The sequence below is a fragment of the Centropristis striata genome, chromosome 21 (assembly GCF_030273125.1).
Source record: "Centropristis striata isolate RG_2023a ecotype Rhode Island chromosome 21, C.striata_1.0, whole genome shotgun sequence".
In the NCBI taxonomy this organism is placed as follows: Eukaryota; Metazoa; Chordata; class Actinopteri; order Perciformes; family Serranidae; genus Centropristis; species Centropristis striata.
The window spans coordinates 34,092,612-34,105,640 of NC_081537.1; the positions used below are offsets into that span (position 1 = coordinate 34,092,612).

General features: G+C 37.6%; 1 protein-coding gene across 1 annotated transcript in view; it reads left to right on the top strand.

The window, feature by feature from the left end:
• stambpl1 (STAM binding protein-like 1) overlaps positions 1 to 12,427 on the top strand; it is a 13,656-nt gene extending 1,229 nt beyond the window's left edge. Inside the window, exons 2-11 of the mRNA XM_059324005.1 lie at positions 4,914 to 5,131; positions 5,212 to 5,287; positions 5,761 to 5,856; positions 7,174 to 7,425; positions 8,313 to 8,463; positions 8,592 to 8,716; positions 8,803 to 8,940; positions 10,599 to 10,711; positions 10,802 to 10,901; positions 11,761 to 12,427. Of these exons, the coding sequence (XP_059179988.1) occupies positions 4,914 to 5,131; positions 5,212 to 5,287; positions 5,761 to 5,856; positions 7,174 to 7,425; positions 8,313 to 8,463; positions 8,592 to 8,716; positions 8,803 to 8,940; positions 10,599 to 10,711; positions 10,802 to 10,901; positions 11,761 to 11,817 (1,326 nt within the window). The 3' untranslated portion in view covers positions 11,818 to 12,427. The remainder of the gene's footprint in view (positions 1 to 4,913; positions 5,132 to 5,211; positions 5,288 to 5,760; positions 5,857 to 7,173; positions 7,426 to 8,312; positions 8,464 to 8,591; positions 8,717 to 8,802; positions 8,941 to 10,598; positions 10,712 to 10,801; positions 10,902 to 11,760) is intronic.
• Positions 12,428 to 13,029: the final 602 nt, after the last annotated feature.

The following is a 13,029-nucleotide window of genomic DNA, read 5'->3' on the forward strand; positions in this document are numbered from 1 at the left end:
AAATATGATCTCTTCCGGTTTCAAAAATCAAAGATGGCAGCGGCCGTTATGTGGAGCTTGATGCTTCAAAGGGCCAGTCCAATGGGTGATGTCACAGTGACCTCGTCCACTATTTATTTACAGTCTATGAGGTCACAAACATGTCTAACGTTTGTTTACATTTCATCGTCGCCATATTGGGTTCTAGCTTTCAAACATGAACATGAATTCAGTATGGAGACTCCAATATTTAACTCTAGAGACTACATAGAAGTATTTGAAGAATTTGAAGCATTTTTAGGCATTTTAAAATTTGACCATTTTTTAACAAAAATCGACTTTATGTTATTGGGTCATTTTTAGACATTACATGTTTATTTCTCGCTATTTTTGGAGAAACTATACTGCAACATATCTCAACAGACTGTAATTGACCAATTTGAAGAATTTTAAAAATTGTAAGGAAATTGTAAATTAAAAAGACAGTTTGCAGAATCTGAAGAATTTGATGTCAGAAATGGTTGGCAGCAATAAGAGGGCTAACCTGTAGATATATCTCAACCACCAGAACTAGTTATTATGGTTATTATGGTATGGCTATTATTATAGTTACCATGCAGCTCACATTTAGTCTCAGGGTCGTCACCATGCTAAAATGTTCAACTTGATACCAATATTCAGGAAAATATTCGATACTCGATACCATTTTCGATACCACCAGGATAAAAACAAAGACCCCAAAATTTAACAGAAATATTTTTGTTAACAAGAAAAATGCAACATGCATAAATGAACAGAACCACAGGTTAAATATTTATAATAAAAACAGTTGAGCAAAAAGAAACTGCAACTATGATAACAAGCTTCAGGTCTGAGGTAGTGCACAAAATAAATAAATACAATAAACAACAATTAGAACAATATTTAGAGGTTGTATACTGTGCCAGAGGGGGTATCCATACTTTTGAAAATGAGTATCGTATCCGGATGCAACGTTTTAGTATCGATACTTTTTTGAGTATCGATACTTTAGACGACCCTAATACACTGTGGTCAGCGATTGGTCCAGGGAGGGATGGGGGCGGGGCTTCACATGACTGACAGGTCTCTGCCAGGTGTCAGTCAGTATCAATGTGTGGTAGAAATCACGTCAAATTAAAAGATTTCCTGTTTTCAGATAATTCCACATTAAAACGCCTTAAACTGATTTTATTTTGAAAGGATGTGCACATTAAAGATCCTTATGTTAAAAATAGACTTTGATGTTTATTTATGTTGTGTTTATTTAAGAAGTGCGTGAAATGTTTCAGTTTTATCTTTCGTTTATGGAATGATTTTAAATAATATTTCCTAAAGCATCAGTAGAAATACACAAATAATTAAGTAACACATTAAATGTGTCGCTTTATTACCATATAACTTTCCTGTAAAATCTTAAGCAAGAAAACAATTAAAATAATTTATAATTACATGATCAGTTTATTATGCATATGAATTTACCCTTTAAAATCCCATTGTAGCATCATTATTAACAGACTAATATAGAAACAGACGAGTGGATGATGCAATAATCACGTGTTTTACTGCGCGCGTTGAATGCAGAGTTTCCTGTTCAGTCAGTGAGCAGTGAAGGAGGTCAAAGGTCGCAGAGTGAATGTGGATGAGCAGGATGTTTGAGTGACAGCTGGGAACACACCTGAGTTACCTGACAGGTCACATGACATCAGCTGATCTCACCTGCAGGCTGCAGCGCTCATTAAAGAGAAACATCTTCAATAAAACAAATAATATTACATGTTAGAAACGTCAAAAATATGTAAACAAATATCAGACAGAGAGCTCACTCTGCTGTAAAATATAAATAAATATAAATATATAATATATATATATATATATAAATATATAAATATCTGATCTCAGGTCACATCGGAGGAACTTTATTTTGAAAATGAAAAATGAAAATCCTCATTTAGATTTAATATCATATCAACACTGGCTGCCACATGTTGGGTTTTTATTTGGCTTTTGTCTGTATTATTATATTATATGTATTTTTTAATATGAATAATTATTTAATTATTTATTTATTTTTTACTTATTAATCTTGTGAAAAGAAATTTAATTTAATATTTATAACACTATTTCTCTGTTTCCTCATGTACAGACATATTTTCTGTTTCTTCCTCTTTTTTAAATTCATTTTTGGATTTTATTTTGATAGTTCAGCTGATGGACAGGATTCTTTACTGTTGTGTTATTATTTTCATTATTAATTTTAGTTCATTTGAAAAATATATATTATTATTTTACTGTAAATTGCATCTTTTGTATGAATACTATTTACTTTTAACCCCATTTTTATTCATTCATAATTAGATGCTTAATTTTACTATTGCTGTTTTTCTATAATTCTTATTTTATTTTATTAATATCAACAATTGTTTTATAATCCATTGGAGATTCATTTCTTATTTTTTATAAATGAATCTCATGACAATTCTTTTTCACTGAATGCTTATAACGGCTTATAACACCTGTCACTATATAGACCTATATATATATATATATATATATATATATATATATATATATATATATATATATATATATATATATATATAAAGGTCTTCATGCTCAGAGAGGCTTTTACTGAGAAACAGGAACTGAAACGTGGAAACTAAACAGCTGATCCGTGTAAATATTAATAAACAAAACTGTTTGAAAAGGGAACAATAGTAATAAATAAATAAATGATAATTAACATAACATAACAAAAACAAGAAATAATAATAAAAAAACATAAAAAGGGCTCTAGGATCCTGTGTTATGAGTCCCAGTCTTGTAATGTGACTCTTCAGGGTCGTTTTGTTGTTTTAAGTCTCTCTCCAATCTGGATGCAGCCGTTGCCGTGGCAACCTCCTCCACGCCGGGTGCTGCTGGCGAATCAGAGCCCTCGCTCTGATGGTTCTGATGGTTTGGATGGTTGGAGCGGCGTGTGGAGTGGGAGGTCGTCTTCTTCTTCTTCTCCACCGGATGACTCACTGAGTGGTTGGTTACCAGTTACCGCGGTAACCAGGGTGGAGGACAGCCGTTAGCGTTAGCCGACGTGCTAGCTGCAGGCAACAGGACCTTAAAGGAACATTTGTTTGTTTGTTTGTGTCCCTTGCAGTGAAGCATCATGGGAGGTGGCAGATGGACGAGCCGGTCGTGACACACACACACACACACCATGGAGCAGGGCTTCAGCTTAAACACACTGGTAAATGTTCTGTGTGTGTGTGTGTGTGTGTGTGTGTGTGTGTTGCAGATAAACAGGAAGATGTGGGACCTTCAGATTAAAAGTTCATGCAGACTAAGAGGTTGATTTGTTGTTTAAGATTAATAGAAAAGTTCAGATTTAAAATGAGGCGTTTACTGGTCAGACTGTGTTTTCTTCCTGCGTCGTGTCCTGAATGCTGCGTTCAGGGAACAGAGAGCCGTTTATCCTCGTTTATGTTAATCAGCTGTCAACAAACGCAGCATTAAGGCGGAGGAGTAAATCTCAGCTTCCTGTCTGAGTTCAGCTGTCAGACGTTTCATATCTTTCATGCTGAGGACCAAATTAAATAAAATAAAAAGTGAAATGTCCCTTTAAATCATCTGTTGTTCTTCACCTTCACACTGTGTAGTTTAGTTCTCAGCCTGCAGGGGGCGCCGCCTGCTCTGCTGCACATTCCTCTACTACACTCTACAGCTTTGCTTTCTACAAACACATTTGATGTGCAGACTTTAAAAAAAAAAATGTATTGGCGGAATCTCTATTCTATTTATATACCTTGACTGTTGCAGTTATAACTTAATTTTTGATTTAAATGTCAGAGTTTCTATGTTATTTGAATTCTTTGACCTTTACAGTTTTATTTTAATTTTATTTTTATTCCATTGTACTTCTATTATTACATTGCAATACTCACTTTTTATTTTTATTTTTATTGTATTTATTTATTTTTATTTTTTTATTATTTGTATTGCATATTTCTATATTTTCATTTTATTGCAAAAGTCACTTTTTTTATTTTTAACTCATTAAATAATTTTAATGCATTTTTTATTTTTCATTCATTATTATTTTATTGTATGTCTCACTTTATATATTTATTATTTTATTAATTTTTTTTACTTTATTTTATATTTTATACTCGCTTTTTGTTTTTAATTCTTTTCATTCATTATTATTTTATTGTATGTCTCACTTTATATATTTATTATTTTATTAATTTTTTTTACTTTATTTTATATTTTATACTCGCTTTTTGTTTTTAATTCTTTTCATTCATTATTATTTTATTGTATGTCTCACTTTAAATATTTATTATTTTATAAAAAATTTTTTTACTTTATTTTATATTTTGTACTCGCTTTTTGTTTTTGATTCTTTTCATTCATTATTATTTTATTGTATGTCTCACTTTATATATTTATTATTTTATTAATTTTTTTTACTTTATTTTATATTTTATACTCGCTTTTTGTTTTTAATTCTTTTCATTCATTATTATTTTATTGTATGTCTCACTTTATGTATTTATTATTTTATTATTTTTTTTTACTTTATTTTATATTTTATACTCGCTTTTTGTTTTTAATTCTTTTCATTCATTATTATTTTATTGTATGTCTCACTTTATATATTTATTATTTTATTTTATTTTTTTACTTTATATTTTATACTCGCTTTTTGTTTTTAATTCTTTTCATTCATTATTATTTTATTGTATGTCTCACTTTATACATTTATTATTTTATTCATTTTATTTATTTATTTTTTACTTTATTGTATATTTTATACTCGCTTTTTGTTTTTAATAATTTTTTATGTATTTATTAATTATGAAGCCTGACTCTGATGGACTCTGTGTGTGTGTGTGTGTGTGTGTGTGTGTGTGTGTGTGCAGAAGAAGCTGGCGGCTGAGCCCGACTACACCGACGTGTCTCTGACGGCGGCGGAGCGCGTGCGTGCGCTGATGAAGATGGGCTGCAGCGTGGAGATCAACGAGGACGTCGCTCCCAGACGCTACTTCCGCTCCGGCGTGGAGATGGAGCGCATGGCGGCGGTTTACCTGGAGGAGGGCAGTCTGGAGAACGCCTACGTCCTCTACACCAAGTTCATCACGTGAGACTCCAGCACGCCATTTCTTCTTCTTCTTCTTCTTTTTGTTGTTGTTGTTTATTTACAGGAGGAAATGTTTTCAGTCTGTTTGTAGAGAAACTTCCCACTCACAGAGATTATCAGCAGTGCAGCGTCCCGGAGAAGCAGCTCATCATGAAGGTAACAGGCTTTTTATTACATTATTATTATTATTATTATTAATAATAATAATATTAAAAACTTTTGGACTTGTAAACAAAACTTTTATATTTCTAAACAAAATTTTTTAATTCCAAAACTTTGGCTTCATAAACAACCTTTAAAACTGTAAACAAAACTTTCAGATTTGTCAAAAAAACTTTTTTATTTTGAATTTGTAAACAAAATATTTGGATTGGTAAACAAAAATTGTACATTTGATTGATTTGAACTTTTGATTTAGAAACACATTTTTGGTCCTTAAAAAGCATTTTCTCTGTACCTGCAGTGCAGTACTTGTACTACTACTACTGTAGTACTTGTACTGGTGAAGTTAACACTAAGAGCGTTAGTTGCAGTACTTGTACTACTACTACTGTAGTACTTGTACTGGTGAAGTTAACACTAAGAGCGTTAGTTGCAGTACTAATTTTTTTTTATCTCTGCCGTAAAAGAAACTTCAGGAAGTGGCGTTTCCACGTAAAGACGAGCTGAAGAAGCGTCTCCAGGAGAAATACAGCAGGGAACACAGCGAGTACCTCAGAGCACAGGTAAGTGTCGGCCAATCAGCTCGCAGCGTGTTCACCTGCTCAGACCTGGGGGGTTCTGGCTTATTAGGATAAATCTCGCTGCTTTAAGTGAGAGGTGGGTTTCATTAATGTGGCTTATGTGACCCCCCTGCTCAGTAACCATGGTAACTTGAGCTGTGTGCCAAATAATTCCCAGCTAGTGGAAATAATATCCCAGAATCCATTACGCTTCTTTTTGCACGTCACTCTTGTAATGTCCGTGCAGAAAGTTTAGACTTTAAAATGTTTTTATGTATCCAGTCAATGGTTTAGACGTTTCTCCTCATGAATTACACACCTAGTTCAGTCAGTCTGTTTCTGGAGTGAAGCATTTTAATTGATAGCTCAACATGTATAATTTAAGAAAAGTGTGCAAAAGTTTTTTGGTAATCCTTTTCTGTTGTGGAAAAAAATGCAAGGTTATTATAGTTAACGAAAACTAACAAAATAATGAAAACTAAAATTGAAAAAAACATTTTCGTTAACTGAAATAAAAATAAAAACTAGAGTTTTTTAAAAAAACAATAACTGAAACTGTATTGTGTGGTTACGAAACTAACTAAAACTCACTAAAATTATAGTGAAAATGTCCTTAGTTTTCGTTTTTGTCAACTTTTTTCATTCATAATTCAGTGTTTCTATTTGAACATGCAACACATGGTGAATATGTTTACTGAGACTGGGATGTTTACACTAGAACCAAAATACAAAACAGTTAATAACCTTATTGGGGCTGAGATGATAAACCAAAGGAAATAAAGGCAAAATTTATTATGATCTATTTGAATCTGGCACCAACACATAGCCCATTACAAAAAAAATAAAACTAACACTAAAACTAATAAAAACTAAACTAAAACTAAGCATTTTCAAAAAATAAAAACTAAACTAAAACTAGAAAACTCACTCTAAAAACTAACTAAAACTAACTGAATTTGAAAACAAAAATTCACAATGAAATTAAAACTAAAACTGATGAAAAATCCAAAACTATTATAACCTTGGTAAAATGTATACTTCCATCATTCTCTTGTTTTTAATCTCCATCTTAATTTAGAGTTTGAGGGTTTGAGCACTATGTTCCACCTCTTTTTGTGACATCTTAGTGACTGTCCAGCTGTTCCACACTCTAATAATACGGGTTTAGCTGATATACTCCGTGCTGGTGCACCATGTTAGCGGAGCGGCTTTAGCCTGAAGTGAAAGTTGCTGTCAATTCTAACCGGCCTTTTTAAATGAAGCTGCAGTTTGTTTTGCTGCGTTGCTGGGACCCCTGGTCATGTGACTGTGTGTCCCCAGAGCGCGGCGGCAGCAGTGGAGGTGGACCGCTGTGGCCAGCAGCTGCAGCAGCTCTCCCTGCTGGGCGAGGAGCGGAGGAGGTGCCTGCTGCTGGAGGAGGAGCGGAGGAGGTGCCTCCTGCTGGAGGAGGAGCGCCAGCGCGTGGCCGCCCTGCGCCGCATGCAGATCGAATCCGAACAGTTTCGCTACTTCGAGGACCAGCTGAGGCGCCAGGACCTGGCCAATAGGAGAGGAGAGGAGGCGGAGCTAAAGGTAACTACTACAACTGGTTCTGTTACACCCCTTTTACGGTGCGTTCAGACCGGACGCGTAGCGAATATTTTGCGCGACAAGACTACATACAAAGTCAATGCAAACACGCGAATAGACGCAAATTTTTGCCGGCGGCGCGAATCGCGGGTTTCGCGCGACGCGAATGCTGCGGCGCGAATGAAACAACGCGAATTCGCGTGAGTTCAATAAATTCAACTTTGGCGAAATATTCGCGTGACGCTGTGTCGGGACAGCCTATCAGCGTTGAGATTCTGGACGACAGTGACGTCATGCATCCCGGGAACCCGCCTATTCCGGAAAAATGGAGGAGAAACTTATTGTTGCGGTCTGTGGGCTTCCCGAGCTTTTTGACACATCATCACCCTCCTACCGCAACCGGAACCATAAAGATCTTGCCTGGAGGAGGGTGATGAGGTCACCGGTCTGCCTGGTAAGTTGTGACAATGTGATTTCAGCTATCTGTTGTAGCTACTTCTCTACAAAGTTAGCATTAGCATTAGCAGCCTTCGCCGGCTGGCATATTTATCTGTTTGTTTCGCGTTTATTTACTCTATATTGATTGCGCGAGTTGATCGCGCGAGTGACGCGACGCGAAAATTTGCTACGCGTCAGGTCTGAACACACTGTTACACCAAGCCAGTTCCAGAACCGGTTCGGAGCCGGTGCCCAATCTCAAACCAGTTCTTTGCTTTTTGACTGCCAAAGGAACCGACTCTCGGCCAGAACTGCTTTGGTCCAAATGGGGTATTACTGGTTCTGTTACTGGTACTACAGGTGGTACTACTACTGGTACTTTTACTGGTACTACTACTGGTACTATAACTGCTTGTACTACTTTGACTGCAGTACTTGTGTTTCTCTCTCAGATGCAGACCAAAGTGCCTGAGGTGACAGACGGCTCCTGTTTGTCTCAGCAGCCAATCAGAGACAGTGTACGCTCCCAGGAGGCGGATCCTAACAGGAACCGACCACCAGCTCCCGTCAGCCAACCAGCCGCCACCCTGGCTGGAGTACACAGTGAGTACACACACACACACACACACACACACACACACACACACACCTGATGACCATAAACTGCACCAACATCATTATGTCCCTCTGTGTGTGTGTGTGTGTGTGTGTGTGTGTGTGTGTGTGTGCAGCTCAGAGGGTGGAGGGTTTGCGGCGGGTGGTGATTCCCAGAGATCTGACCTACCGCTTCCTCCTGCTCGCTGACTCCAACACCGCTAGAGGCATCGAGACCTGCGGCGTCCTCTGTGGACGGCTGGTGAGGCAACTTCCTGTTTACAACAATGATGTCACACATCACGTGAGCTGCTCGCTATCAACCCACGCTGTCTCTCTCACCTTCAGACACACAACGAGTTCATGCTGACTCACGTGGTCATCCCCAAACAGTCGGCCGGTCCGGATTTCTGCGACATGGAGAACGTGGAGGAACTGTTCAGCTTCCAGGACCAGCAGAACCTGCTGACACTCGGCTGGATTCATGTACGGCTGCACGCCAAACATCACCCCAAGCACACGCCAGCTAGCATTTAACACAAATAGCAAAATACATGTGAAAGATACACTACACAGTCGAAATACAAGCTAAATACATGCTTAAGATACATGCTAATACATGCTAAATACACAATAAATCAATACACAGAAAAATAGATGCTAAGTTCATGCTAAATTCACACTATACACACAAATACAAGCTAAATACATGCTTAAGATACATGCTAATACATGCTAAATACACAATAAATCAATACACAGAAAAATAGACGCTAAGTTCATGCTAAATTCACACTATACACACAAATACAAGCTAAATACATGCTTAACATACATGCTAATACATGCTAAATACACAAGAAATCAATACACAGAAAAATAGACGCTAAGTTCATGCTAAATTCACACTATACACACAAATACAAGCTAAATACATGCTTAACATACATGCTAATACATGCTAAATACACAATAAATCAATACACAGAAAAATAGACGCTAAGTTCATGCTAAATTCACACTATACACACAAATACAAGCTAAATACATGCTTAACATACATGCTAAATACATGCTGAGAAAATTCCCACTAAATAGATGCTAAATTCATGCTAAAATATGCTAAATATATGCTAAATACACTCTATACCTGCTAAAGATGCATGCTAAATAAAGATTAAAACAGGCTAAATATATGCTAAAGATACAACTCATAAACATGCTTATTACATGCTTAAAATATTATAATACATGCTAAACATACACACAAAACATGTGCTAAATACAAGCTTATGGTACAATCTAAAAACATGATAAATGCATGCTAAACATACAACTGAGGTACATGCTAATTATAAGCCAAATGTATAACCATAACCATGTATACACATCAAATGCATGCCAAAAATACATACTAAATACATGCTAATTACAACAAAACAGCCCGTGCTATTTACATGTTAAACATGTGATAATTACACATAAATATGCTAAATAGACACCAAACACATTTTGTGTTAAATGATTTGTTTCAGCTCCACACCTGTGAAATCATATGAAGTGGTCTTTGAGGTAATATTAAGTAATATAAATCAGTTATATAACGAATATAAATGATAAATATAAACAGTCACTTGTAAGGTCCCCACACAATAATATAAATCAGACACGCACAAATTGAGTTCCCCACAGTGTGATATAAATCAAAACAGGGTAAATATTCAAAAGGCCCCCACAGTGTGAGTGGGCGGTCAAGTATGGCGTCCTCACAGTGTCAGTAAACTGTGTCCTCACAGCGTCCTATACAGAGACAGAGACAGCTGCATGTCCCCACAGCGTGTGGACAGTGGGCGCTCAGATTTGTGTCCCTGCAGCGTGATATAAACACACACAAACACACACAGTAAAATGACCTCCGTTGTACTTTTTCTTCGCCTTCATTTGCATAATCAAGTATCACCATGGCAACAGTGTCTGTGGTGGAGCAACAGATGAGAGGAGAGGCAGAGAGGGATGGAGATATGAACACAGAGAGGTCTCACTCTGCACAGAAACTACTGTTTCAGAACTATGTGCCTCAGCTGTTTAGCAGTACTGTTTACTGTGCTATTGAATGACCCCTGACCTTTGACCTCTGTGTTCAGACTCATCCAACTCAGACGGCGTTCCTCTCCAGTGTCGACCTCCACACTCACTGTTCCTATCAGCTGATGCTGCCGGAAGCTATCGCCATCGTCTGCGCTCCCAAACACAACGAGTAGGTCCAACACACACACACACACACACACACACACACACACACACACTGACCGGTACCTGTGCCTAACCCCGCCCCCTCCTCTTTCAGCACCGGTGTGTTCAGGTTGAGCAGTCCCGGGATGACGGAGGTTTCTGGCTGCAGACTGAAAGGTTTCCATCCTCACTGCAAGGAGCCGCCACTCTTCGCTGTGAGACACTTCCTCTATGCTAGCAGTTTCCCCCTGCTTCCAGTCTTTGTGCTAAGCTAGTCTAGCAGTTTCCCTCTGCTTCCAGTCTTTGTGCTAAGCTAGGCTAACAGTTTCCCCCTGCTTCCAGTCTTTGTGGTTAGCTAGGCTAGCAATTTCCCCCTGCTTCCAGTCTTTGTGCTAAGCTAGGCTAACAGTTTCATTCTGCCTCCAGTCTTTGTGGTTAGCTAGGCTAGCAGTTTCCCCCTGCTTCCAGTCTTTGTGCTAAGCTAGGCTAGGAATTTCCCCGCTTTTGGTCTCTATGCTTAGCTAGGCTAGCAGTTTCCCCCTGCTTCCAGTCTTTGTGCTAAGCTAGGCTAGCAGTTTCCCCCTGCTTCCAGTCTTTGTGCTAAGCTAGGCTAGCAGTTTCCCCCTGCCTCCAGTCTTTGTGCTAAGCTAGGCTAACAGTTTCCCCCTGCCTCCAGTCTTTGTGCTAAGCTAGGCTAACAGTTTCCTTCTGCCTCCAGTCTTTGTGGTTAGCTAGGCTAACAGTTTCCCCCTGCCTCCAGTCTTTGTGCTAAGCTAGGCTAACAGTTTCCTTCTGCCTCCAGTCTTTGTGGTTAGCTAGGCTAGCAGTTTCCCCCTGCTTCCAGTCTTTGTGCTAAGCTAGGCTAGGAATTTCCCCGCTTTTGGTCTCTGTGCTTAGCTAGGCTAGCAGTTTCCCCCTGCCTCCAGTCTTTGTGCTAAGCTAGGCTAGGAATTTCCCCGCTTTTGGTCTCTGTGCTTAGCAAGGCTAACAGTTCCCTTCTGCCTCCAGTCTTGATGCTAAGCTAAGCTAACCCGTCTCTCTCTCTGTGTGTGTGTGCGTCTCTCTCCCGTCCAGGTGTGTAAACACGTGGTGGTGAGGGAGTCAAAGGTCATCCTGTTGGACCTCAGGTGACAGACAGGAGGCGCTGTTTGTCTTTTTTGAAGAGGAAACTGTGAACACATTGCCTCTGTGTGTGTGTGTGTGTGTGTGTGTGTGTGTGTGTGTTTGTAAGCTCTGAAGCGTTTGTGTGCTTTATAAACCAGCTGCTGGCTGTAAATAGATATAAATCTCTATTTTCTGCAGTGAAACGTGATGTTTGTGAGACAGTTGAAGTGACAGAGTGCCTTCTGATAAACAACAAACAACAACATCTGCTCTTATAATTACACATTTATATTTTTGGTTTTCCATTAAATCTGTTATTTGTTTAAGTTGATGGTTTCAGCCAATCAGATCGTGTATAAAGCAATGATGTCAGCATTCCATCACACCGAGCCAATCAGCAGCTACACACGCGCTCATTCACTCATTCTGACTTTATTTTAAAAACTAAATGTGAATTGATGAAATAACTTCTTGGTTTTATGGAGTGAAATAAATGTACAGAGGTTTATTCTGCAGCGCCTCCTACAGGCAGGAGGACAGTGTTCAGTCTGTGCACCAGCAGATGTTCAGTGTTCAGGTGTGTGTGTGTATGTGTGTTTTAAAAAATGCTGTTTTTTGGTAATAAAATTTTTGTCTGCTGCTCCAACAGAGTTTCTGTTCTGTCTCACTGTGAAGTTTTACAGCAGATGTCTGGTGTGTTGAATAAATTGTTGGGCTTTACTTTAATTAAAGTAATTAAAGATGAATTGAAGCTACGACAACTTAACCCATAGGAACCTATGGTGACACCTGTGTAACAAACACTTTAAATCTTCTATAATCTTCCATATTCAGCTTTATGCTTCACCTTAACTAAGTTTAAACCCATTTAACCATTCTAATCCGTTAATAGTTTGTCCTGTATTACATTTAACTTGTTCTGACCATGTTTCCTGAACAAATTAAATTCACAATTTTGATATATGTTATGGAGATGCAAGAAAAAGGCAAATGGTTATTTGTTTTTATTTATTATTAATTCATTATTTTGTTACTTAAAAACTAATTTGAAAAATAATTTATTGTTAAACAGCACTATTAATGTCACAATTTTGATAAATCTTGTGGAGATGCAAAAGAAAAAGGCAAATTTGTGTCTCTGTAAGCAGAAAATGTCAATTTTTTTTAAATTTTAAAATAAGAAATATTATAAACACAAATACCATAAACGCCCATTGTAACGTTTATGTCACATCACAG